This window comes from Perognathus longimembris, chromosome 6 (genome assembly GCF_023159225.1).
Source record: "Perognathus longimembris pacificus isolate PPM17 chromosome 6, ASM2315922v1, whole genome shotgun sequence".
Taxonomy (NCBI): domain Eukaryota; kingdom Metazoa; phylum Chordata; class Mammalia; order Rodentia; family Heteromyidae; genus Perognathus; species Perognathus longimembris.
In genome coordinates, this window is record NC_063166.1 from 34,042,052 (window position 1) to 34,069,482 (window position 27,431).

Sequence of the window (27,431 nt, forward strand, 5' to 3'; positions counted from 1 at the left end):
GCTAGTAAATACCAGCCCAGTACCCTGCAAGCCAGAAGGTACTACCTAGGCCTCCCCTGCCAGGGGCTGGGGACTGCTGGGTGTCTAGGTGCTGCCTACCCCCAGGATATCCTTTCTTTCCATTGTACCTCTGGCATCAGCTGCATGCCCATACCCGGCCCTGCAGCGCCTCCTGCAGGATCCTCAGCCCCAGGAGAGACCTGGGAAGATGAGGCCACCGGGGTGCTGTGGAGGGCTGGGCTGGAAACCAGGCTGAGGGGAGTGGCCCTAGAATGCTCTGGGGATTCCTAAGATTGCGGCCCAGGAGTACCAAGCTGGGGATGCTGAGATGGACCATGAAGATGTGCTGAGAGAAGGATCACTCGGGATTGTCTCCTGGAATGCAAGCAGGGGAGAAAGTAGAGTGACACCTGGTATACCCTAGGGCAACCCATGGGCTAGCTTCTACCCCTGGACTTTTATTTGGGATGTGTGTGTGTGTGTGTGTGTGTACGTGTGTGTACATGTGTGTACGTGTGTGTACATGTGTGTATTTATATCAAGATTAATGTTTATGTTTCCTTTATGCTTTTGTTTTCACATTATGCTTGTTTGGTTCATTTTACATGTGGTACTAGAGCTCGAACTCGGTGGTGCCTCATATTCTTAGATAGCTTTTTAAATCAATCACTCTACCACTTGAGCCACATCTCCACATCCAGTTTTGGGCATAAGAGTCTCTTTTCTTTTCTTTCCTTTTCTTTTATTTTCTTTTCCTCTCTCTCCCTCTCCCTCTCTCTCTCTCTCTCTCTCTCTCTCTCTCTCTCTCTCTCTCTCTCTCTCTCTCTCGTTTCTTTTTTTTGGTCCAAGACTGGCACTTGAACTTGGTACCTGATGCTGTACCAACTGAGTCATGCTTCCATGGCATAGGAGTCTCAGCCTAACAAATTTTGGTAAGGATATGAAGACATTGGAATCCTTTTCATTGCTGGTGCAAAATGTAAAATGGTGTGGTCCTCCAAAAGTTACTCAGGCTTGAGTGTGGAGGCTCACTGAGGAAATGGAGATTGGAAGGATCATGGTTCGAGGATAGCCTGGGCATAAAGTTCACAAGACACCATTTCAACCATAAAAGCTGAGCATGGTTCCTCATACCTTTCTTCAAGATATTCTGAGAAGTATCAATAGGAGGATCATGACGTCAAAAATCATGAAAGAGTGAGGGAAGGAATGACATTGTCCAAAAACGGATGTACTCATTACCTGACTTATGTAACTATAACCCCTCTGTATTTCACCTTTATAATAATTACAAAAGACAATAAAGTAATGAAAACCAAAAAAGCCTGGAGCTTGATCAGATGGTGCCTGCAAGTACCAGGCTCTAAGTTAAAATCCTGGTATTGCAATGACAATTAATAATAATAAACAGAATTACTATCAAGCCCAACAGCTCTTCTCCCAATCATATACCTAATAAGATTGAACAAAGGGACTCAAACATTTTACAGAAATAATGATTGCAGCATTATGCACCATAGTCAACAGTCTAAGTGTCCCTCAACAAAGCCAGGCAGGTAGTATACACTTTACAATCCCAACACTAAGGAGACGAAGGCAGGTCTGAGCTACTCAGGCTAGTCTGAGCTACATAGTGAGACCTTGTCTTAAACAAAACAAAGCTGTGTGGTGGTAGCTCATGCCTGTAATCCTAGCTACCTAGAAGACTGATATCTGAGGATTACAGTTCTAAACCAGCCTAGGCAGGAAAGCTTGTGGGACTTTTAGCTCCACTGAAGCACCAAAAAGCCAGAAGTGGAGCTGTGGCTCAAGTGGTAGAGTGCGAACCTTGAGTGCCCAAACCCTGAGCTCAAGTCCCAGTAATGGCATAAGAAGCAAAAACAAAACACAGATGTTGGGCCCCAGTGGCTCACATGTGGTACCCTAGCTACTTGAGAGACTGAGAATCTGAGGTTCATGGTTTGAAGCTAGTCTAGGCAAAAAAGTTTGTAAGACTGCCCCCACTCCCAGCCAGGTGCAGTGTTATACATACGTTGTCATCCCAAGCTACAGAGGAAATTGAGACTGGGAGGCTTGCAGGGTCAGGGCGGCTTTGGAACGAAGTCTTCAAGGCTCTGTCTCCATAGAAGGGAAACCAGACATGGTAATACACAACTACAATTCCAGTGAGGACAGGAAACAACCTGTAGTAGACAGACTGCAGCTCAGTGTGTGTCCAAGTGGGAAAGGTGACCCTATTGCAAAAATACTCATGGCTGATGGCATGGCTCAGAAGTACTGAGTCATCTTAGGAAGCTTGAGGCCCTGAGTTCAGATGCCCAGTACCACCAAAACAGAAAGAATAAAAATCCAGATGAATGAAAAACACATAACGTGGTAGTCACATTTCTATATTACTTATCCATGAAAAGGAATGAAGTCCTAATATGGACGGTAACATAGATGAAGGTTGGCAAAACAGGTTTTCAAGACACAGGAGTTACTTTCTAATGCTGCGTTAGCTTTCTGTCACTGTGATAAAATGCCTGAGATACATGAACATAAAGAAGGCTCACGGTTTGTTTGGCTCACGGTTCCAGAGGTGCCAGTCCATGGATGATTGCCTTTGTTGCTTGGGAGCCTGTGATAAAGCAACGCATCATGGCATCACATAATCAAGAGCAGAGGCTGTTGACTTCATGGCAGAAAGTAAGCAAAGATGGAGAAAAGAAGGGCCGCACCCCCAGTGTTCTAACTTCCTTGTACCAGTCCACACCTCTTACAGGTTCTAGCACCTCCAGCAGAGGGTCAGGGGACTAAGGCCTCCAACACATAAGCTGAGGGGAGACATTCACAATCCAAAGCAGAACAAAAGATGACAGATTTTGTTTAGGGTGATGAGAAAGTTTTGTACAATAACCATTGTCTATCATTGTGAATGTAATTAATGCCACTGAACATGCCCATTTCAAATGGATAAAATGACATACCTCTCTCTCTCTGTCACTCACACACACACACACACACACACACACACACACACACACACACACACAGCCCTTATTAGGAAGAATCAGCTTCCCAAAGGAAAGAAGTTACTATTGATGGAAGAGAAAATAAGGTAGTAAAATATCATTAAAGAAAACCAAAAGCATCTGCCTTTTTAGAATATTTAGCCTGGTTAGCCTCAAGGAAGCCCCATGATATTCTCTTTTGTTTGGAAATAAAATGTGAGAAAGTGAGAAGAAGAGCATTTGCCTGGCTTACCTGCCTTCTTGCCTAGCATACATAATCCTCTTCTTGGATTTCTTCAAAGCTAAAAAGAAAATAAAAATGGGGAATCCAGAAGTTCCCACAGGTAATAGCATAACCTTCGATAGCATAACCTCCTCAAATTCAGAATACAAATACGGTCATGTCTTATTTGAAGTAATTGCAACAGGTTAAGATTAGGAGGACATTGTTATTTCCTACCTGAACATATATGTTCCTATCAACTGTCATAATCACTGTCCAACTTAGGCCATTACAGAGACCCTGTTATGAACTGGTCTGCTTGCTCAACTCATGCCCCCGATTCATCATTCCTGCCACAAGGAGGGGGTGTTGTACTGCAGTTGAGCATGATCGTGCATGGGACAAAGGAGCTCGGTGTGCCTGCTGCTGTTCTTCACTCAAGATCTAGGCTCATAATAGAAAGTGCCCCTGTTCCCTGGTGGGGAGTTCAGGAATGTGAGGGTTCTTAAGGTGCTTTCATATTCCCACTTCTGTCCACAGGAAGAACATCAGCAGCCGGCAGACCACCCCTAACCTTGTACCTTGAGATGATGAGGTGCCACTTTGACTAAAAACCACCCCCCCCCCCACACACACACCACAATCATAAATCTAAGGGAGAAATTCCAACTAGCATGGTGCATAAACACCTGTGGCTTTTTCCACAAGGAACCTAATGACCAAAGGGGAACACTTCCTGCTGCTCTATGTTTGAATAGTGTCATCCCAGGACAGCAGAAAGTCAAAGACTGGGAAGAAGAACATTTGTAGGAGTCAATGACAGGTTGGCTGCCAAACAGGTGGCACAAACCAGAAAGGACTGAAGAAGTAAGCAATTAGCCTAAACTTCTTACCAGCACCTTCATTTCCACCTCCCCCAACCCCAGGCTCTACTTCCAAGACTCTCCACCATCTAGGGGCTATCTAGGGGCTTAAACCTTTTGTGTTAATTAAACATCCTTTTTGTGTGTGTTCCCATATTGAACTTAGGGTGAGACACTGACCCTTAGCTTTTTTGTTCAAAACTGGACACACACACACACACACACACACACACACACACACACACACACACACTTTACCAGAAATAAAGCCCTGGACCAGAGCTCCAAACCTAAAGGAATAGGAGTGGTGGGCTAGGGAATATTCCTCTACAATCATGAAACCCAAGAAGATTAAGGTTCCTAAACTCTTTTATTGGCCAAATCCAAAGTATAGGGTCTGAAACTAGCCCAGGTAGTTGTGCTGTAGCTCCCTCAGGATGACATAAACAGCTAGGGAGTAGAGGAATATCCAGCTGAGTCCAAATGTGGGCAGATGGAACTGGAAGGAGATGGGAGAGATATAGGCACAGTTTCTCTGGTTGTGGCTCCTCTTGGTGAACCTGGGCTCTGCATCTACCTTCTTGGCCATAAGATGTTCTTTGTAGGCCAAGGTGTCTCCAGACTACTTGGGGATAGTCAGCTTACCACAGAGACCAATTGCTGGTGCAACTTGTTGAGTGATTGTGAAGTCATTGCTGACTGGCATTATACCAGCCTCAAACTCACTGATGCCATCTGCCAGTGTGCCAGTGGTTTTTCATGACCAAGTAATTGGTGAGCTCGCCCAAGAACAGCAAAGGAGAGGTTTTACTAGCCTGGACACACATTCCGGACATTTCGACAGGTTCTGGATTGGATCACCTTTTGTTTCCCAATTGCCTTTATCTCCTCCTCCTTGATCTCTGGATAGCACTTCGTCGTGCACTATAATGGTGAGAGATCCAAGTCCATCCTTTTTCTGCAAACGCAGATAATATTTTTTTTCTTTTGCTGGCACTGGGGTTTGACTTAGGGTCTTGAGCTTTCCCTTGGCTTTTTCATTCAAGACTGGCACTCTACCACTTGAGGGTTTTGCTGGTTAATTGGAGATAAGAGTCTCACAGACTTTTTCCCCCCAGGTTGGTTTTGAACCAGATCTCAGACTCCTGAGTAACTAGGATTACAAGTATGAGCCACTGGTGCCTGCCCTGATAATGCCCTGTGTTGACACAGATGATTTATGACCATCCCATCTGTGGGGAACAGCTCTCTAGTTAGCAGATTCAAAGGAGTAAACTTCCCTGCTCTACAGGGCCCTGCTAGAGCCACTTGTGTGTTGAGGTCAAAACAGAACTGTAGATTCTTGTAGATGCAAGGCCAACCTGCACCATAATGGCAGGTAGAAGGATCTGGCAAGGGGGCAGAAAATAACAGTGTCATGTCACTCACAACCCTCTGTCAGTCCCAATGCCATTTTTCTGAAGCATCATCTCCTTGCTCTGGACCTGTCAGGCCAATTAGGACTGCCATGGCAAAATCTAGCAATACAGTCTCCATGTACACAAGCTGATCTTGCCTCCAGAGAAATCTCTTCATCTGGGTCTCTTCTCAGTTTGGCTGTGTCTTCACATCCAGACCACAATTACCTGTATAATACCTCAGCTCTTGTTGAGCATTTGGATGATTTTTGTCAGATACCACACAAGAAACCCTGTAAAAGGGACCCAAGGATCAGGATGAGTTTAAAAGTCTTTAGTGTAGCCAGGTACTGGTGGCTCACACCTTGAATCCTCACTAGTTGGGAAACTGAGACCTACAGTTATGTTTGAAGCCAGCCTGAGCAGGAAAGTTCATGCTAGTTATCTCCAATTAACCAGCCTAGAGCCAAACTGGAGCTGTGCCTCAAGTAGTAGAGGACCACCCTCAAGCCCCAGTACACACAGACACACACACACACACACACACACACACACACACACACAGTCTTTAGTTCATCTTCCAATCACACAGAAGCATTTAGGCCCAAGTGATTTGTGGGCTCCCCAAGGAGCAGCCTGAAGCGTCAATAAAGAGAGTTCTGGCAAGGGCAGCCCTCATCCTCCAGCTCCACTGACATCCTTTAGTTTTCTGTGCTGCATGAACCGTGTGAAGCCTAGTCTGTGCAAAATCCATGAGGATTTCCCACATTTCTGCCTAGTTGGCATCTAGTTCCTTCACTTTGGCAGAGTTTCATGAGCCGCCTAGACTTGTATCTGAGCTAGCCTCTCAGTTTGTCATGAGCTCTCAACCATGATACTCGAGGAAGAGGTTGATGGTATGAACGTCAGTAAAATTGAGGTGAGAGGCCCTGGGTGACAGTTGAGTAGCAGCTCTTCTTCTTTTATCTTTTTCCCCCTTCTTGTGCTGGTTTTGGGCTTGAACTCAGGGCCTTATACTCTTGCTCATGGCTCATGCTTTACCATTTGAGCCATGTTTCCAGCCCTGCTTTTTGGTAGTTACTTTGTAGGTGGAGTCTCACGGACTTTTCTGCCAGGAGTTGTCTTTGAACTGGGATCCCTTAGGTTTTGGCCTCCTGGAGTAGCTGGAATTACAAACATGAGCCACTAGCACCCGGCTTAGGAGCAGCAGCTTTCTCCAAGGCAAATCCTCTAGCTCCTTGGTCAGTAAAAGCCACATCTGTGATTTCTCTGCCTTTCCCCTGAACTCGTCAGGGGGCATGGCGATGACCACAGGGGACAGTGTAATTGTGCTGGCTGGGAATTGGGCCTCTCTATTGGGCAACAGGCTACGGGGAGAGCTGGATGCGTAGCTCATTCCTTTTCATACGTGGCACGAATGTGGGAGGACATTCCCACTTCTCAACTTTCCTTCCCAGTGTCCATTTGTCTGTAGCCAGCCCTGGTCCCGCCTCAGTGAACCCTGGTGAGGAGGGAAAAGAGGAGGAATCCCGGCTGGGGGTGGGGCGGGTCCCGGGGCTGGACAAGGGCGGGGCTTGGGCTGTGGGCGTGGCTGGGGCGGGAGGGCAGCCGCAGTTCCGCCCACTGGAGGTCTTGGAGCTTGCTGCCCGCCGCACTGGGTCGGGCACCGAGCTCCTCCTCCGGGAGCTGGTGCGCGCAGGTCCGCCGCCTCCACCGCCCTCTCGCCGGGACGGTAGGGTGAGTGTCCTGCCGGCTGGGCCCTAGGGGGTGGGAGGGATTGTGAAATGGAAGAGATTGAGAAGGATTTTTAACTTGCCAGCCCAAGAGGGGACGCGTGTGCCTGCCGTGGCTCCTGGCAGCCCCGACTTTGGGCTGTTTAAAACGGGCTCCCTGGGCGCTACCCCAGGCTAGGCCCAGCCAGGCACAGCAGGAGCTCTCCTTTAATCTGCACCCACCCGGCGAAGAAGGTGCTGACATTTGTCAGCTTACTCACAAAGGTAAAAGGGAGCCCCAGGTTACCTTTACTGCTGGTTGGCTCTTTCTTCAAAAACATTGGGGCAGTTGGGGGCGGAGGGAGGGGGTAGCTTGTTTAACTATTAATCTATTAACGATGAATTTATCTGAAAATACAAGATTTTGTAACCTTTTATCTCTGAAAATCTCAGACAAATGAAAGGGAAATGAGCATGTTTAAGTTACACAGGCTTCTAGAGGTGCTATGTATAGTTGGGGGTCGGGGGAAGCAAGAGAGGGAGGGACCTAAATGTCCAGAAGTAGGAAAATGGATACAAGAGGGCAGGCAAATAATGGTGTAACTGCACAAGGAAAGTCTAGACAGAAATGTTAGCAAGTCTTGCCTGAGGCCTGACCTTGTGGAATGAGGCATAGAGTGACAGCGTCATGAAGCAGATACAGATGCCAATGAAGATGAAATTGCACCTATGTCTAAACTTCAGAGCACATCTGATGGAGTATATTGTTTAATAACCATGCATGCTCAGTTTTTCCTGTAGTCCTGGTTTGATGCATGGATTTAAAAAAAAAAAGCTGTGGATGGAATGCACCTGAGGGCAAAGAACCCATCTTGGAGATACTTTGTTATTTTGAACAAGTCCCCAACTTCTTGGGCCTGTTTCTTGTTATGTACTTCTAGGAGTATTGGATGAGATGTAGAGTCACAAATGCAAATACCTCCAGTGGCCATCAAGTGTCAATGTGTAAACAAGACCAAGGGAGACAATAGGGAACAGAGGCCTGAGGATGCTGCAGAATGTATAGCATAACATGAAAGCATTTCATCCACACCAGCATACCTCTGAGCCCTCATTTTGGGAATCTCAGAACAAGTGTTCTCTAAGTCTGCATGAGGATGAGAACCTTGCTAAAGATAAATGGGGCTGCGCCACTTTCCTGTTACTAAGGCTTCTATTGCTCTGTCAGGTTTAGCATAATAGCTTCACTCCTGCACTGTGAAGTCTGCTTGGTCCAACCAGCTCTTTACTTTTCAGCCACAGTCTAGCCATGTAGATTTCCTGGCTGTTTCCCAGCTTAGTCCTTACTTTTCTTTTTCTTTTATTTGTGTTTATAATTTTTTTTGTCAGTCCAGGGGTTTAAACTCAGGGCTGTGCCCTCTACCTTGGCCAGTTAATTGAAAAGTCTCATGGACTTTCCTACTCAGGCTGGCTTTGAATCACGACCCTCAGATTTCAGCCACCAGAGTAGCTAGGATTACAGATATGAGCCACTGGTGTCCAGCCTTACTTGTTTATCTCCCTGCACTGCTGTGTTCTCGTGTTTTCACGTGGCTGGATCCATATCTCTATTCACTTTCCATGGACCTCTTCTTGAGCCTCCTGTCTAAAGTGACAAACATGACTCTGCTGGCTTAGCCGCTAATGTATCCTTTTTGTTCATCACAGTTCACTCTCACCACTGTCATTAGTATTTATCACTGTCTATTTTCTTTGCTGCATTTTTACTCTTTCTCTCGCCCAGAGAGTAGAAGCCCCTCTTCAAGATGGCTTTTCTCATCTCTGAAGCCTGAGCACCTGGTACAGTTTGCAGCCACAGGGGGCATCCACTTCCCAGCTATTGTCAATAATGCTTCTAGGGACATGAGTGCACTTCTGGGGACATGAATGCGCTTCTAGGGATGTGGGTGCACTTCTAGGGACATGGGGCACTTCTGGGGACATGGGTGTGCTTCTGGAGACATAAGTGTACTTGTAGGGACATGGGGCACTTCTGGGAACATGGGTGCATTTCTAAGGACATGGGGCGCTTCAGGGGACATGAGTGTGCTTCTGGGGACACAAGTGCACTTCTGGGGACATGGGTGCTCTTCTAGGGACATGGGTACACTTCTGGGACAGGGTTTGAACTCTTAGCCTCTTAAGCAGTAGGGTGGCATGGCCCTATTTACATTTGGAAAGGCTCTTGGCCCTACTGCGGACTTAGAGAACACTCATCCCGATATTCCGAAAGTGTGAGGCCCAGGGGCAGCCTAGTGAGGATCATGTGCTTTTCTTTAAATGTCTCAGCCTGCTGCATACTCTTCAGTGTACTCACTTTTGAGCCACACCTCCAGTTCTTTATGCTTAGTTATTGGAGGAGCCTCTGCCCTGTGCTGTCTCTATAGTGAGGTACCATTTTACACACCCCACCCCAGAACAAGGATAAGGTTCCAGTCTCTCCTCTTCCACCAGCACTTCCAATTTCCTGGCTTAGTGGTAGTAGCTACCACTTGGAGTAGCTTTGAAGTGATAGCTTATTTTGGCTTGGGTTTGGATTCCCATGGTGACTGGTTTTATTGAGTATCTTTTCATATGATTCTTAGTCATTTGTATATCTTCTTTGAAGAAAGATCTGTTCAGATTTTTGCCCATTTTGTGTTGAGCTTGGTTTTTCATTACTGCTGAGCTTCATTATCTGTGCTTCCCTTCCCCATCCCTGCCCCCCCCACCCCCAGCACGAGGAATGAGTTTGTTGGGGGTACCTTGTTTCCCAAAATGAACTCCATTAATGGCTGACTAAATTATTTTAGAGAGAACTAATATTTTCCCAAAATCCTTTTTAGAGAGAAGTGCTGAAGACTGAACTCAGGGCCACATTGTAATGCTAAGCACATGCTCTACCACTCACTTCCACCCCAGACATGTATGATGAAAGTTACCATAGAGGTCTCCCTTATAGGGAATAATTAGCAGAGGTCTAGGCTAGTCACAGCAGAGGATCACAAGAGCCCAATAGCTATACCCTTATGAACACATAAGATGATTCTGAGTGAAATGAACTCCATGTTATGGAAACGATTGTTATATCACTGTTGTAACTACTGTCAACGTGCTATGTGTAACTATAGCTTCTATTATTGATGATCCTCTTGTATCCCCTTCCTGTGGTTGTACCTACACTATCTCTGTATCTTATCTGAGTATATTGGAAACCATGTATACTGGTAAACAGTGGTATATAGGGTAAAAAAAAAAAGACAAACAACTACAAAAGCAATACTTGCAAAACTGTTTGGTGTAAATGAACTGAACAACTCATGGGGGGAAAGGGAAAGGGGGGAGAGGGGGGAATGAGGGAAGAGGTAACAAACAGTACAAGAAATGTATCCAATGCCTAACGTATGAAACTGTAACCTCTCTGTACATCAGTTTGATAATAAAAATTTGGGGGGAAAAAGATTTTAAAAAAAGAAAAGAAAAAGAGAAACTATTGACTAGAACTTAGACATATGACACACTAAACTATAGTGAAGTCTGAGATACAGTCATTATTTGAGAGTGAAGCTCTGTAACTTGGAAAGTTGGGATAACATATATTTAGGAGAAGTAGCAGGCAAGGCTGATAAATGTTGTAGCTTTTGTTTCTTACTGTTGTTTAAAACAACTATGCTAAATTTTAGCCAATCTGAATTCTCTCAAATGTTTTACATCTTTGTCTTTTACCATCTCAGTTTTTGATTCTGCTAATTTATGTTAGGGAGTGGACACCTCTGTTTAATATAGATTGATAGGACATAGTACTGAACCCTTCAGAAAAGAAGAAAGATATTTTTTCTTTCTGCAGTATCTGATAAAAATTCATGATAAAGAGTTTCCCTTTGATAATCCTGAGCTGTGGGCACCCATAGATTTATGGTGCCGGTGAGTCCTTTATATGCAGTGCATCACTGTTGGTCATGGTAATATTAAAGTAAACATAAACACCCTGCATTTTAAGAGAATGTTTTACGTTGATTTTCCAAAGTGAATTATATTAAGTCTATAGTTTGTTTGGGCATGTACATTGTGAAAAGTTCTTACAGAGATTCGTCATAGTCGGAATCATTATTTACTTTAGACTTAGAAAGTCTTTAACATTTACCTTGTTCATTAACTATTAGTAAACAAAAAAAAAGTTACCATAGATAGACACCATCTTCCTTTGTTTACTGGGCTATCCAGTGACTTTGCAGATGGGAAAATCAAGGCAAAGAGAAGGGGAGGGACTTGCTGTGGGTTCCAACAGTGACAAAGAGATCTTGAATCTGGACCAAGACCTTCTGATATGGAAGTCTCCATTGGCCTAAGCTCCTTCCATACAGGCACTTTTTCAGACTGTGGCCAGACACCAGGTCTAAACTAACTCTCCCATTTGCAAGTAAGGCAAAAGGCCTAGTGATACCCTATACCACCACTACCTACCCCCCTGCATCCCCCACTTTTCAGCAGTAGCTGGAAAGTTCAGGTGCCCAGCCATGTTTGGTGGCCTGCTAGCACCCCTGCCATTCATCTCTTCAGTCTCATTTATTAGCTAAAGGGGAGCCCTTGGGGGGCAGGAAAGCTGAGGAGGTACATCTCCTGCTCTTGTCCATGGCTCATTTCTCAACTTCTCTTCTGTGTGGCTGGCTTCACAGAAGGTTCTCCTAGAAAAAAAAGAAAATTAAAGCAGTATTGGTTTTTAACATGGTAAAAGCTTGTTCTCAAATGCCTAAATCTCCAGAGGACACCTTGCACTCTTGTGTAACTGTTTTGTTTGATATATTTGCATGTTCTTTGTGAAGCAAAATTGGAGGCCTGTACTAGATCCAACATCCTGACCTCTGCTCTGTCCCCTAGGTTTCTCCTGTAGGTTGCTGTGAGAGAAGAGAGTGTACCTGGACAGCTCAGCCACTACACGAATCACAGAAGGGCTCCATCTTTTTCCAACATGGCAGGTGAGGACTCCACATGAGGGAACTAGACTTTGAATCAAAATCATTTGTTATTATAAAAATCCAAAAAGAGAATATGAAACATATTTGGTTTAATGGCATAGATCGTGATATGGAATTATCTTATTTTGTATTTTTAGCTTTTTCTTTTGTTTTCCATTTTGACCTCTTCCAGAATGTGTTGTTAAGCTCCTCACTAGTGGAGCCTACTCCCACACTGTCTTTACCCTGCTGCCTGTCTCTGAATCATCCTTGAGATCTAGTGGCTCTTCCAAAAATAGCTGTTGAGCTGGGACTAGTGGTACATGCATGTAAGCCCAGCTACTCTAAAGGAGAGATAGGAAGAGTGAAAGTTGGAGGCCAACCCCCAGGAAAATTAGCAAGAACCTATGTCATAAACAAAATATAAAAAGGAATGGGAGAGTGGCTTGAGGCCTTACATGTATGAAGCCTGAGTTTGGTCCCTAGTGCTGGGGGAACAACAAGTAAGCTGTTGAGCAGAAATCCCATCCTTTCTTTCTTTTGGTGCTAGGATGGAACCTACTTATGCTCTTTCACTGAGCAACACTCTCAGCTCCAGCTTTGCTTTTGCGTCTGTTTATCACATGCATATACACACATCGTTTTGCAGCCTATTCTCTGTTTTACTTAATACTTTAGTTTTAGAACATATAGATTCTCCTTACTTTATACATTAGAGTGTAGGGTTGGGTTTTGTGACTGTGGCACCAGATAATCTTTCGTTGCAGGGGAGGAGGGGTTCATCCTGGGTCGTGTAGGGTTTGTAGCAGTTAGCAGTATCCCTGAACTTTACCCACTTGATGCCAGTAGCACCACCACTACCACCACCCCGTGCCAGTTGTGACATCTAGAAATATCCATTATTGACAAATGTCCCCTGGCTCTAACATAGCCCTTAGTTGAGAAATACTTGTTTGTACCCATTCTCCTGGAAAGCCCCAAGATAGAACTCTTAAAGGATGGGCAACATCTAGCCCACGGACCATGAAAGGCTCTGGAAATCATCTGTTATATGATGGGGCAGATACTCACATTTCTTGTGTGCTTCTGGTCAGTTACTCGTGGATGTCTTCCTGGAGTGATCAATTTGTGTGGCCCATGAATGAGATTATAAATTTCAAATGGCCCTTGGCATGAGAAAAGCTTCTCCACACACACACACACCCCATCACTGGATCTGAGAAAGTAAAATACAATTTAATAATCAGTCATAGAAGTCAACCTTTACCTTCAGCTGACTGCTCGGAAATTGTTTGCTGCCCATTAACAAGTGTATTTTCTCCTATAGACTGAAAGTTTTAAATTGAGAGTTTAACATTCCAGTTTTAGATGTTACCAGGGCAGATCACCATGCTTCTCATAGAATTCAGTCCATGATTCCACAGACATTGCATCAGAGGACACTGGTGCCCACCATATAGCTGGTGCATCTCTTGGGGACTAGGGGGTCAGATTCTTCTTTTTCTAGGAAGGCCAGGTTTCCATGGACTTGGAGCAATTGGAAATGGAATGTGCTGGCACTGCCCAGGGAAGGCTGGTGTAAAAGATTAATTCTAGTAGCTCTGATTTTGCTGCTAGGGAGCAAGACTAAAACTTCTCATAGAGGCCATCCAAATTAAAACATCAAACGCTGTGTGGGGAGGGAGTATGCCTGTTCTGGGGCTTGTAATTCAGGGCCTGGGTACTGTACCTTAACTTTCTTGCTCAAGGCTAGTGCTGTACCACTTGAGGATAGCTCCACTTCTGGATTTTGGTGGCTAATTGAAGGTAATCATGAACTTTCCTGCCCATGCTGACTTCATATCTTGGCCTCCTGAGTAGCTAGAGTTACAGATGTGAGCCACTGGCACCCAGCAGAACAGGCTTTTGAAGGATATTATTGTGAAGTTCTTTCCTTTTGAGGAAACATTATTTGGCCCAGTGTATTTCTGTGTACAGGTTGAGCATCATTAATCCAACAATGAAAAATTATTTAAGCACATGACACCAAAAAGCTATTAAGAACCTAAGTTTTGAGTTCGATTTCTCAGCACCACATATACAGAAAAAGCCAGAAGTGGGGCTGTGGTTCAAGTGGATGGAGTGCTAGCCTTGAGCAAAAAGAAGCCAGGGACAGTGCTCAGGCCCTGAGTTCAAGCCCCAGGACTGGCAAAAAAAAAAGGAATCTAAGTTTTGGATTCTGGAGTATTTCTGATTTCAGACTTTCAGATTAAGGATGCTTTGCCTGTGAATCTATGCAAATATTCTAAAATCTGAAAAAAAATAAGGCCTTAAACCTAAAACTCTTCTTGTCCTATGTATGAGCTATGATATCACTGGATGAAACAACTATCCCTACTGAAAAATTTGGCATTTCCTTAGCTTCAGCTGTAATGATGAATCTAAAGATTTAATTTTCTTTCAATCTGTAGTTTTGTTTTGGGTTCTTCTTGGTGGTACTGAGATTTAACTCAGGGCTCTACCATTTGAGTCATGCCTCAATTCCTTTTATGCATTAGTTTCGTTTTCAGGTAGAATCTCATGCTTTTGCCTAGTGCTGGTCTCAGACTACAATCCTCCCATCTCTGCCTTCTGGGAGGCTATGCTACCATACCCGCCCTAAACTGATTTTTGACCAAAAAGAATGGCTCTTTAGCTGGAACCTTTTCTTTCCCTGACATAGGTAAGAAGGTGCTCATCATCTATGCACACCAAGAACCCAAATCCTTCAATGGATCCCTGAAGAAAGTAGCCATGGAAGAACTGAGCAAGCAGGGCTGCACGGTCACTGTGTCTGATTTGTATGCCATGAACTTTGAACCAAGGACCACAAGGAAAGATATCACTGGTGAGTCATGATGTACAAGCTGCGTTAAAAAATTCTCTTCTTTATAGTTTATAATTAAAAATGTCTTGAATGCTAATGGTTGCCTATGATATATGAATCTCAGGCCAAGAGATCATTGTTCCAGTTTCTTTCCATCTCTGCCTTAAGCCACCAAGTTTCTTTGTTCCTAAAGTTTAGCCAGGTTTTAGTTTTCTTTGTTTCCTTCAGTGATATCTGGGCTATTTAAGTAATTTTGGATAGTGTTAGCTTTCTTAGTTAGCACTGTGACCAAATACCCAGTATAAACAACTTTTAAAAAGAAAGGATTAGTTTGAGCCCACGGTTTCAGTCCATTATAGTGGGTAGCAAAGCAATTCATATCATGGTTGCAAGGACACAGAGAAAAGAAAGGTTGAGTGTGCAACCAGACACAGCCCCCCACGGACACATCCACAGTGCCCTACTTCCTCCATCTAAGCCTTATCTGTTAAAGTTGCCAGAATGTCACAAAATGGCACCACCACCTGGGGACCAAGCCTTCAACAGTAGGTCTGTGGGGGACATTTCAAAATCTAGCCGTGACAAGGACAGTTTCCATTTTTCCTCTGCATTTTACAAAAATGGCACTATATTATATTGATAGTCTTGCACATTGCCTTTTTCAGAGCATTTTATTGTATGAAGTAGCCTTCTATTGAAGAGGATTTTAGGTTGTTTTGTTCCTTTGCTATGAGCAATGCTATTATAAGCAAAGCTGTAATGAATAGTCGGCCACATTTGTTGTCTAAGTACCCAAGAGTATCTGAAAGTGGAATTGCTACTCAGTGGGAATCACCAGGGCCTGGGTGCTGTCCTTGAGTCTTTTGCTCAAGGCTAACCTTCTGCCATTTGAGCCACAGCTCAACTTCTGGTTTTCTGGTGGCTATTGGAGGTAAGAGTCTCACCAGCTTCCCTGCCTGTGCTAACTTTGAATCACCATCTTCAGATCTCAGCCTCTAGAGTAGCTAGGATTACAGGCCTGAACCACCAGCACCCAGCTGGAAATCATATTTTTAATTCCAATAGATTGTGAACCAGTTGGCATTCGGGCCAGCAGTGTTTGTACATGTGTTCATTTCCTCTATCACCAACAGTGTTACCAAGTTTTTGATAATTGTGAGCCAAGCATGTGAAAAATGGTCTTCCAATATAGTTCTAATGTGCCTTGCTTTTTTCTTTTTCTTTTTTTTAAGTCCTGGGGCTTGAACTCAGGGCCTGGGCTCCATCCTGAGTGCCCTACCACTTGAGCCACAGTGCCACTCCCAGCTTTTTCTGTTTATGTGGTACTGAGAAGCTAGAGGACTCGCTCAATGCTCTGTGGGTCTAAAAGCTTCATGCATGCTAGGCAAGCACTGTACCACTAAGCCACATTCCCAGCCCTTGCCTTGCTTTCGTTGTATCTTATTATTTTTTGTTTCAGTACTGGGGCTTTGCACTGTCCCTTATCTTTTTCACTCACAGCTGATCCTCTACAACTTTAATTACAGCTCTACTTCCAGCTTTGGAGATAAGAGACTCATGGACTTTTGTGCTTGGGCTGCCTTTGAACTGTGGTCCTCAGATCTCAGCCTCCTGAGTAGCTAGGATTATGTGAACAACCAGCACTTGGCTAATATCTTAATATTTTATGTTCCATTTATTTATATTAAATGTTTTCTACATTATTAATATATTATACAATATTAAATAGCTTTTTCCCTGTGAATTATCTGTTCATCACTCGTACATTTTTCTCTTGGGGTGTCTTTTTACTACTGATTTTTAAAGAGCTCTTTATATCTTAATTATTTGCCTATTATATTGGAATATCAATTGCAAATAGCTTTAACCAAAGTTTAAAATTTATTTTGACTTCATTTATCATGGTTTCTTTTCCCCTGCAGGATTTTATTTCCTTTTTGTTACTTACTTAATTGGTTGGGGGTTTTTTGTTTGTTTGTTTGTTTGTTTTGCCAGTCCTGGGGCTTAGACTCAGGGCCTGAGCACTGTCCCTTGCTTCTTTTTGCTCAAGGCTAGCACTCTGCCACTTGAGCCACAGCCCCACTTCTGGCTTTTTCTGTATATGTGGTGCTGGGGAATTGAACCCAGGGCTTCATGTATATGAGGCAAACACTCTTGCCACTAGGCCATATCCCCAGGCCCCAGTTGGGGTTTTTTTGCTTGTTTGTTTTATCATTCTTTTCCTTGCTTTGATGTCTGAATTGTATGTCATAAGAACTCTAAGATTATTTGTGAAAGTTTTGTAGTTTCTCCTATAATTTGACAAGTTCCACATTTTAAACTTAAAGGTTTTATCTGTTGTGAATTCATTTTGTGCATGATGTAAGCAGTGGGTCCAGATTTTTCCACATGCCTTCCTAGTTGTCCTATTACCTACAGTTATATGCTCCAGCTGTCTGTCCCCATCCATGATGCCACCTTCATAGTGATCTCAATCACTACCAAGTCTCCTTGGTCTGAGTCTACTCTTCCTTTTCCAAGTCTGGCTGCTTCCCTTATATAGGACTTAGTTTTAAGATAATTAAAACATTATCTTAGTGACAATACAATTAACAATCAGATAACCCTGGGTCACTCTCATTTCTCTTATTTTCTAGCTTTTCCATATTTTTACTTTACTTTTCCATAAAATCTTTGAATCAGCTTTCCGAAGCAAGCCTGATGTTATTTCAGGTGAGGCCCTATTGAATTTGTGGTGCACTTTGGAAGACTATCTTGATCTTGCTGCTGCTTTCTCTCCAAGAGAATGGTGTGGCATTTCACTTGCTCTTGTCTTCTACAATCCCTGGGTTTATTTAAGTGTTCCCTTTGTTTTCATAAATGTCAGTTGCTTCTATGACTGTGACTGTGGGTGACTGTGTGTGTGCGCATGCGTGCGTGTGTGCGTGTGTGTGGTCCCTCTGTCTAGCCACCACTAGTTTTATTACTGTTTTCAATACTTCACAGCTGCTTCTCTGGGGCTTTCCAAACCCGCAGGCAAGTTATTGGCAAATAACAATTTTACCTTCCTTTCTCTAAGAGTTAACCTCTCTACTTTCTTTCTGCTTATAGTGATGGTAAGGAGATCTCCACAACAGTCTTTAGTGCTCATTCTTTTCTGATTTTCTTTTTTGCTTTTCTTTTTCCTCCCCTTTTCCTCCTCCTCTACTTCCTCTTCTTCTTCCTCTTTCTCTTTTTCTTCCTCTTCCTCTTTTTGTTCCTCTTCCTCTTCTTTCTCTTCTTTTTTCATTCTTTCTCTTTCCTCTTCCACTTCTTCCTTTTCCTCCTCTTTTTTCTCTTCCTCTTCTTCCTCTTTCTCTTCTTCCTCTCCCTCTTCTTTTTCCTCTTCCTCCTCCTCCTCCTGCTCCTCCTCCTCCTTGTCCTTTTCCTTCTCTTTCTTTTCCTTCTTCTCCTTCTCCTCCCCCTTCTTTTCCTTTTGTTGGAAGACCTGGACACAAACTTGGTACCTGATGCTTTGTTCATTGGCAGGTGCTCCACCCACTGAGCCATGTCTCCAACCCCTGCCTTCTGCTTTTTCAATAAATCAGCCTGGGTTGGGAATGTAATTTACTACATCCTATATAGTAAGGTACTTGCTCAGTATGCTCCAAGACCTACTCACTACTTACCCTTAATAAACGATAGTGCAAAGACTAGCAAAACAGTGGGATAAGGAGACACAGAAGTTTTAAGTGAATTCATGAATACAAATTGAGATCAAAATTATTTTAAAATAGTAGGTAGGGTTTGGCTGTATACACTATGGCAGCCCAAACCCTACTGAGTCACCTTCTGGAGACCCAGGGCATCTTGTAGTAGTAGTTTCCCTCTTAGGGAAACTGTAAAGCATAATCAGATACACATATTTTAAAAGATGCAAGGAAACAATTTGATTTTTTCTTGTGAATGTATTGAAGATACTGCCAGTCCCCTTCCCACGGAGGCCCTTTTCAAAGTGGCCTTGGGTTTACACATGCCTTTCTCCATTGGGCACTATGCAGCAGGCCACACCTGGTCCTCAGTCCAGCCCACCTCCATGCCAACCTCTGCCACTTTAGACCCACAGAGCGCTGAGCGAGTCCTCTAGCTTCTCATAGGTCCATGTCCTCTCTGATAGAGCAGGAATTATGGTGATGTCATAGGTCACCATAAAGACAGGAGGGGTGAGTAGAACACAGCACCAGGCAGGCAGGAATCACTCCAGCATTTACTCTCCCTGGCCTTTTTTTTCTCTTTCTAGCCTGGCCCCAGGACTGGACTCTTGGTCAGGTTGCAACAGATGTCTTTGACTTACTATGAAGATTCCTGGCACCCTAGCCAGTGGCTAGGGGTGGGGGGATGGCTGGGAAGAGCTGTGGCTGCTCACCTGTGAGTGAACCATCTGGCCTCTTCCCCCACCAGGAGCCCTCTCTAATCCTGAGCTCTTCAATTATGGGGCAGAAGCTTACGAAGCCTTCAAGAAGAGGTCTCTGAGCAGCGACATCATAGAGGAGCAGAAAAAGGTGCAAGAAGCTGATCTAGTGATATTTCAGGTTCGTTTCCCTCTACTAAATCAGGTTCACCTTTCTATATATTGTGCTTTGCACTCCTAGAAGTAGTATCAAGGTTTTTTTTTCTTCTTTTTAGTCTATGTGAACACTTGTTTGCAATAACACTAGTTAGGACACTTACCTAATTAGGTAAATAGATCCTTGTAGTCATTATTCCTCAGAACCCCTAGGAATGAAGGATTTTCCAGTGAGCCCAGATGTCCAAGAAGCACCCAAATTATGCAGCTCTTGTTGTTTTCATTCTTCTGCAGTCCCCACCCAGATATGCTAGCCACTTATGAACCAGATTTCTCTAGACAAGTGTTTAGTCAGATAATGTAGGCTAAACCAAGCTGAGCCTTAAATGTCATAATCAGAAGAAGCTTTTGTTTGTGGTGGTTGCTACGCACATGCACACACATCTCACTCACAACCTTCTAGGTATTTGTCCCAAGACAGTGAGGCCACTGCAGAACGTACGGACCCCACAGACCACCCCTCATAGCAGCACTTGGCTGGGGTATAGACGTGGAAGTGTCTAGAAGCTGGGCATTAAGTAAACATGTGTGTCTGGGAATCATTGAGTTGACAGAAATCCAAGTCAAAGTGGAAAGAAATGGTGTTTACCACATGGATTCCGGTCCCTTGAGTCCCTGGGCCAAGGCAGAGCTGTGGCTAGATCCCAGTTCTTGGGAACCATGGCTCGGACACTCCTCTCCCTGGACCTTGGCTCTGCTCTCTTGCTGCTCCCTGCTCCCCTAGGTCAGAATTTCCAAGCAAGAGATCTAATTATTCCTGATTGCTAACAGCTCACCCAGGCAAGTACAGGGCCAGTTCTCTTCCACACACTTCTTGTCCCCTTGACTGGCTGCATCATGAGCACTACTGCCCCCAAACCACTGTCCACTTTCACTTCCTCTCTGCTTGTCTGGAGGACAGCATTGGGTGTTCTCAGAGGGGAACAGAAGCAGGACCAGTGTCACCTCCTCTCCATGTCACCCACACTGTGCCCCACCCACCCTGTAGCCACTTTAGAGGACAGTGGGATTCATTCTGAATCTCAGACAATTAGAACACAAAGCCCGAGACAAGCCTCAACATTTGCTTGTGCTTCGTGTCCCCGCTGTACAGTTCCCTCTTTACTGGTTCAGTGTGCCAGCGATCTTGAAGGGTTGGATGGACAGGGTGCTGTGCCAGGGGTTTGCCTTCGACATCCCAGGATTCTATGAGTCCGGTTTCCTCAAGGTATGTGCTCTGGGGATAAGATTGCTAGAGACTGAGTGGGAGGGAACGGGGTGCAGCCACCAAGTTATATTTCTAGTTTGCTTCTTTTTCAGTAAATCTTGACTGAGCACTTACTGGGTCTCCAGTACTCTGCTGTCTATAAATGAGAAAAAGCATTGATCCTGAACAACTTTTTGTCTAGTGGACTGAAACATATCCATCTGAACCACACACTTAGCAAAGGAGAAATGGGGCTGAGCGTTGGGGGGTGGGTGGAGGGATGGCGCTAATGTAATGTAATATAATGGCCAACTTAAAGTGGGCAACATGGTGTCAGCCCTGACCCCACAGAAGGTGTCTACTGTGTCCAGCTTTGTCTTGCATGAGTTTACCTGTCTGAGCTCTGCACACCTGCCTGGTGAATCAACAAGACAAAAGAGCATCTAGGTTGCTGGGGAGGAATGCACGGGACCTAGTAGTGTACTTTCTAAAAGAATTTCCCACTAAGATAAAGGGTTGGCCCACGCCTGCCTCCTGGTGGGATGAAGTGGTCACCTGTGGGGCGTAGGAGGGTTACATGTGCACACTCTAGGGGAAGCTGACCTGAGATTTCCTCCTGGCCATAAGAAAGCTCTGTGCTTGTGTCATAACAGCACTACATACAAACATATTTGATCTTTCCTCTGCAGGATAAACTAGCCCTCCTTTCCTTAACCACCGGAAGTACAGCTGAGATGTACACGAAAGCTGGGGCCAGTGGAGATTTTCGGTACTTCCTGTGGCCACTCCAGGTAAACAGCCCATGAGCTACTGCAACCCCTCCCCTCCCCCACTTCCCATGTAAAGTGAGACATGATGCAAACCTACCCCCCACCCCCAACCACCACCATCGTTCTGACTCCATCTGCATCGGATGTTGATGTTTCTTCTTCTCTTGATTTTTTTCCTCAGTAGTACTACGAAGTCTGGCTAATGAGAAATACATGATTGTAGCTGTTGGTAGTATTTGACCCAGATCTAAGACAAATCTGGCTAACCTGCTGCCTGCCTTGTGGGGAGGGAAATGGCCCAGCAGTGAGTCTACGGTGTGTGTGAGAGTGAGGTGTAGTAGTGAAAGTGCAGAGCTGTTCACTTACATGCAGTGCTCCGTGAAGCCGGGCAACAGGAACCTAGGCCCTATATATGCTGCATGGCTTTGTGCCTCGTGCCCAGGATCCTGAGTTTCTTTTCTACCCTGTCTGCCATAGGCCCTCCCACTGCTTATCTCCCTGGTTGCTGGTGAGAACACCAAGGGGCTGAGGAGTGGCCATCTGCCCAGGGAGGGCAGTGGGTGGAGGGAGTTCAGGCTGACTCAGGCAGAACTGGAGGCAGAGTTGTAGAAAGCAGTGTCCAAAGCATGGATTTCAGGGAGACCCAGAAACTTCAATGAGACATCAGAAGATGCTCTTCCAGGAGGTTATAAGGGATGTCTGGTCAAGAACACATATTTAAGAGTTTATAGCTTGCTTCAAAAAAACATAGACATTGTAGGGGTCAACGTGCCTCAGTGGAAGTTTCATGCTGAATTCCATCCCATCACCCACATTAGGAATTACCTCTTTCTTAGAATTCTAGGTTACATGCCCAGACCCTGTTTCTGTGGGAGGAATAGTTTACTTACTTACTAGCTCTCTATGTTAGTGAAATTAACTCTATTATCTTTAGAGCTTGAAGGTCTTTCTTTTCTTTTTGTTTTCCCCTCCCTCCTTCCCTCCTTCCCTCCTTTCCTCCCTCCCTTCCTCCCTTCCTTCTTTTCTTTTTGCTGGAACTGGGACTTGAACTCGGGGCCTGAGTGCCATTGCTTAGCTTTTTCACTTAAGGCTGGCACTCTACCATTTGAGCCACAACTTCACTTCCAGCTATTTGGTGGTTAACTGGAGGTAAAAGTGTCCCAAGCTGGATTTGAACTCTAATCCTCAAATCTCAGCCTCTTGAGTTAGTAGAATAACCGGTATAAGCCACTAGTGCTTAGTGATAATTTTCTTTATACAGATAATACACATGTATTTTTAAGTTCATTCATTATCTTTGTTGTTTTCAAGGAAATCTTACCTATTTCAATCTGTCTTTTAAAAGTTCTTTTTCATTTCTGAAGGCTCTTGGTTTCTGAATTTTTCTTTTCACACAGACCATTTACTGATTTTTTTTCTACCAACTGTAATTGTCTTTGTAAAGCAAATTTCCAGTAGTAGAACCGTGTCATATGAGAAAAAGTAATGTAAAAATAGCATGTGGCCTTCTGCCTAATGGAGTAGGCCCTGACCAGGGTTAGGGTTTTAAAGACAGTAATGCAGAAGACCAAGTGTAGTATGTCCGGAGAAAAAGGTTCCTTTTTGAACTGTGATTCCAATTACTGATGCTTCATTGACAGAAATGATTATAAACTGTGAGCTTTCTTCTCTACAGGCCCAATTCTCTTGTGTGTGTCATTAGTCAAGCCACATTCCTGCTTGCCTTTAATTTTTTTTCAACCTTTCAGCCAGGTGCTGGTGGCTCATGCCTGTAATTCTAACTACTTAGGAGACTGAGGATCATGGTTCAAACCCACCCAAGGCAGGAAAGTCTATAAAACTATTATCTCCAATTAACCACCAAAAAAGCTAGAAGTAGAGCTGTAGCTCAGTTGGTAGAATGCTAACCTTGAGCAAAAAGCCTCAAGGACAGTGCCCAGGTCCTAAGTTCAAGGACCAATACAAAAAAGAAAAGAAAATTACCTTTTAGTTCACAAAAATACTTATTAGAAGCCAGGTGTTGGTGGCTCATGCCGCTAATCCTATCAACTCAGGAGGCTGGTCTCTGAGAATGTGGCTTAAAGCAAGTTCAGGAAGGAAAGTCTGTGAGACTCTTACCTCAAATTAGTCACTAAAAAGCTGGAAGTGGAGCTGTGATTCAAGCAGTAGAGTACTAGATTTGATTAAAAAAAAAAAAAAAGGTCAGCAACAGCACCTAGGCCCTGAGTTTAAGCAATAGAACTGGCCAGCAAAGAAAAAAAAAAGAAATATATATATATATATATATATGAATGAAGGAAAAGAGAGAGAATATGAAAACTGAAGATAAAATTAATTGCCTTAATCCCTCCCCCAAAAATAACCACTTTGTGTGTGTTTTTTGGGGGAAGCGGCTTGAATTCCAGACCTGGGTATTGTTCCTGGGCTTTATTTTTCTCAAGACTGGCACTCTGCAATTTTAGCCATAGCTCCACTTTCAGCATTTTTTTCTAGTTAATTGGAGATGAGAGTCTCACGAAGTTTCCTTCCCTGGATGTCTTTGAACTGCAATCCTCAGATCTCAGCCTTCTGAGTAGCTAAAGTTATAGGCAGAGAACCCCCAGCACCCAGCTGAAATTATCACTTCTAAATAATTTATTTTCTTATAGACCATACACTATTACACACATGTCTGTTCTCTTTATTCTTTTCTATAAATAGTATATCACAATGCTTGCTTCTAATTTTTTTTCATTTAGAAAATAAACACCCTTCCATAGTATTATATCACTAAGGTAACCTCATCCTGGAATGGCCTACAATATGAATGTGCTGTTATTTTCTGGTCAGTTAAAACTGTAACGTTTAGTGTTGGAATCAGTAGTAAAAACTACAGATAAATCTCATCTGTACATTCCCACATATCCAGGTTCCTTCCCTGGATAAGGAAGCCCTGATCCTATAGTTACAGGGAAGTTTTCAGTACTTTGTAGCAGAAAAGTTTCTTTATAATTTTTTTGAAGGTTTGCTTCACACCAGTGCCCCCTTCTGATCATTTAAGTGCATAACGCATCAAAGGTATGGTTTCTGACCAGTTCTTTCTTTTCTTTAGCATGGCACCCTCCATTTCTGTGGATTTAAAGTACTTGCTCCTCAGATCAGTTTTGCTCCTGAGTTTTCATCCGAAGAAGAAAGAAAATCAATGGTGGCATCCTGGGCCCAGCGGCTGAAGGGCATCTGGAAGGAAGAGCCCATCCATTGTACTCCCCCTTGGTACTTTGGGGACTAACACTTGGCACCTGTGCAAGTCGTGTGAGTGGCACACCAAGAGACTGAGCCGTTTCAGCACAACATGTTATTGTATCCAGAAGAGCAAACTGAATAGTTAATGATGCCCATGAATAAGTGTCTTAAGAGTTTTATACGGCCAGATCAGATATCTCAATAAACAGCTTGTTATATGATTTTTTTTGTTGTTGTTATATAATTTTTCAGAGCTATTTTCTTCTCACTTTTTGTTTTCTCAGATTATCTAATGGAGCCATCTTGAAGCTGCTTTTCAAAGCAGTCTTCAGATTTTCATTCCAAGGGGCTTTCATTTCAAGGCCCTTCTTGGAATGGCTTTCTTGGGCCTTTTTACCTGGGGCCACCTTCTTTAGCATCTGAAACATTTTCTTCAAAAGCTCCCCATCTTCTTTTTCAAGCATCGTTATCATATACAGGTTCTTTAGATATTGTTTTATTTGTGCCTTCTTGAGTACCCATCCCAGATGGGCTAGAATGGTCCAAACAATGCTGTTCCTTAGAAAGGACTGCTGTTTGTGAAGACAGGATAAAACTGGAGCACTGAATATCTATTGGCCCCGGGGGTATTAAAGAACTCTCCTACCCATTCAGCCGTGAGTCTCTGCTACTGAATCCTTGGTAGACCACCATGATTGGAAAGGGATTTCCAGACACCAAACCACTTTCCATCAAAAGTTTAAATACAATGACCAGCTGTACTAGCATTTTTCTAGGACACAGATTAATTAGCATGGTGTCTATCAAAAAGAACCAGCCTCTGAACATTCTTTAAAATAATAAAAGCCATATACAGCAGACCAACTGCTAATATCATACTAAATGGGGAAAAACTAAAACTATCTCCCCTATCATCGGGAACAAGACAAGGATGCCCACTCTCTCCGCTTCTATTCAATATAGTTCTGGAATCCCTTGCCATAGCAATAAGGCAAGAAAATGACATTAAAGGGATCCACATAGGGAAAGAAGAAATCAAATTATCCCTATTCGCAGATGACATGATCTTATATCTGAAGAACCCAAAAACTCTGCTCCCAAACTTCTAGAACTAATAAACCACTTTGGCAAAGTAGCAGGATACAAAGTCAATCCACAAAAATCAGCAGCTTTTCTGTATACCAACAATATACAAGCAGAAAAGGAAATTATGAGAATAATACCATTTGCAATAGCTAAAAAAAGAATAAAATACCTAGGGATTAACCTAACAAAAGATGTAAAATATCTATTTAATGAAAACTATAAAAACCTAAAAAGAAATCAAAGAGAATACCAGGAAGACCTTCCATGCTCATCGATAGGCAGAATCAATATAGTGAAAAATGACCATATTGCCAAAGATGCTATACAAATTCAATGCAATCCCCATCAAAGTCCCAGCTACATTCTTTACTGAAGTAGAGAAAGCAATCCAAAAATTCATATGGAGCAACAAAAGACCTAGAATAGCCAAAACAATTCTAGGCAAAAGAAGCAACACAGGAGGTATCACAATGCCAGACTTCACACTCTATTACAGAGTCTTCATAACAAAAACAACTGGAGCTGGTACAAAAACAGATGCAAAGATCAATGCAATAGGGTGGAAGACCCAAAAGAAAACTGCATACTTACAGTCAGCTGATATTTGACAAAGGAGCCAAAGACATACAATGGAAAAAACATAGCCTCTTCAACTATTGGTGCTGGGAAAACTGGGCAGCCAGATGCAGAAAACTCAAAGTGGACCCTAGCCTATCACCATGCATCAAGATCAACTCAAAATGGATTCAAGACCTCAACATCAGATCCAAAACCCTGAAACTACTGAAGGACAGAGTAGGAGGGACAGTAGAACTTATAGGCATAGGCAGGAACTTCCCAAATAGAGTCCCGGGGCACAACAGATTGGGGAGAGACTCGACAAATGGGACTAGTTCAAAATAAAAAGTTTCTGCACAGCTAAAGAGCCACCAAACTAGAAAGACAGCCAACCAATGAGGAAAAGATCTTCACCAGCAAAGCAACAGACAAAGGCCTAACTAATATCCATCATTTACAAAGAACTCAAAAAATTAACCCCTTCCAAACCTAGGAAACCAATTATTAAATTGGCAAGGAAGCTAAAGAGAGACTTCACAGAAGAAGAAATAAAAATGGCAAAGAAACATATGAGGAAATGTTCAACATCCCTGGCAGTAAAGGAAATGCAAATAAAAAAACCCTGAGGGGCTGGGAACATGGCCTAGTGGCAAGAGCGCTTGCCTCCTACACATGAAGCTCTCGGTTCGATTCCCCAGCACCACATATATGGAAAACAGCCAGAAGGGGCGCTGTGGCTCAGGTGGCAGAGTGCTAGCCTTGAGCTGGAAGAAGCCAGGGACAGTGCTCAGGCCCTGAGTCCAAGGCCCAGGACTGGCCAAAAAAAAAAAAAAAAAAAAAAACAACCCTGAGATACCAACTCACCCCAGTCAGAGTGGCCATACCAACTTACCCCGGTCAGAGTGGCCTATACTCTCAACTCAGGCAACAACAAATGCTGGAGGGGATGCAGAGGAAGAGGAATCCTTCTACACTGCTGGAGGGATTGTAAACTAGTACAACCACTCTGGAGAACAGT

General features: G+C 43.7%; 1 protein-coding gene and 1 long non-coding RNA gene across 2 annotated transcripts; one reads left to right on the top strand and one right to left on the bottom strand.

Annotated features, from left to right (window-relative positions):
- The first annotated feature begins 7,176 nt into the window (after positions 1–7,176).
- Nqo2 (N-ribosyldihydronicotinamide:quinone reductase 2) lies at positions 7,177–24,962 on the top strand. The gene is made up of 7 exons (XM_048348523.1): positions 7,177–7,203; positions 12,078–12,182; positions 14,863–15,027; positions 19,426–19,556; positions 20,685–20,798; positions 21,467–21,568; positions 24,639–24,962. The coding sequence occupies exons 2-7, from the start codon at positions 12,176–12,178 to the stop codon at positions 24,813–24,815; spliced, it is 696 nt and encodes a 231-aa protein (XP_048204480.1). The 5' UTR covers positions 7,177–7,203; positions 12,078–12,175; the 3' UTR covers positions 24,816–24,962.
- LOC125353066 lies at positions 15,324–17,078 on the bottom strand. Its single transcript, XR_007211246.1, has 2 exons — positions 17,032–17,078; positions 15,324–16,209 (listed from the first exon to the last, which is right to left on the bottom strand). It is a non-coding gene; the product is annotated as an uncharacterized LOC125353066 (long non-coding RNA).
- Positions 24,963–27,431: the final 2,469 nt, after the last annotated feature.

Bases quoted from the DNA above. Each gene is read 5' to 3' on its own strand.
- Nqo2 (XM_048348523.1), top strand. The intron at 20,799-21,466 runs GTATGTGCTCTG...TTTCCTCTGCAG, and splicing joins ATGAGTCCGGTTTCCTCAAG to GATAAACTAGCCCTCCTTTC. The intron at 21,569-24,638 runs GTAAACAGCCCA...TCTTTTCTTTAG, and splicing joins ACTTCCTGTGGCCACTCCAG to CATGGCACCCTCCATTTCTG.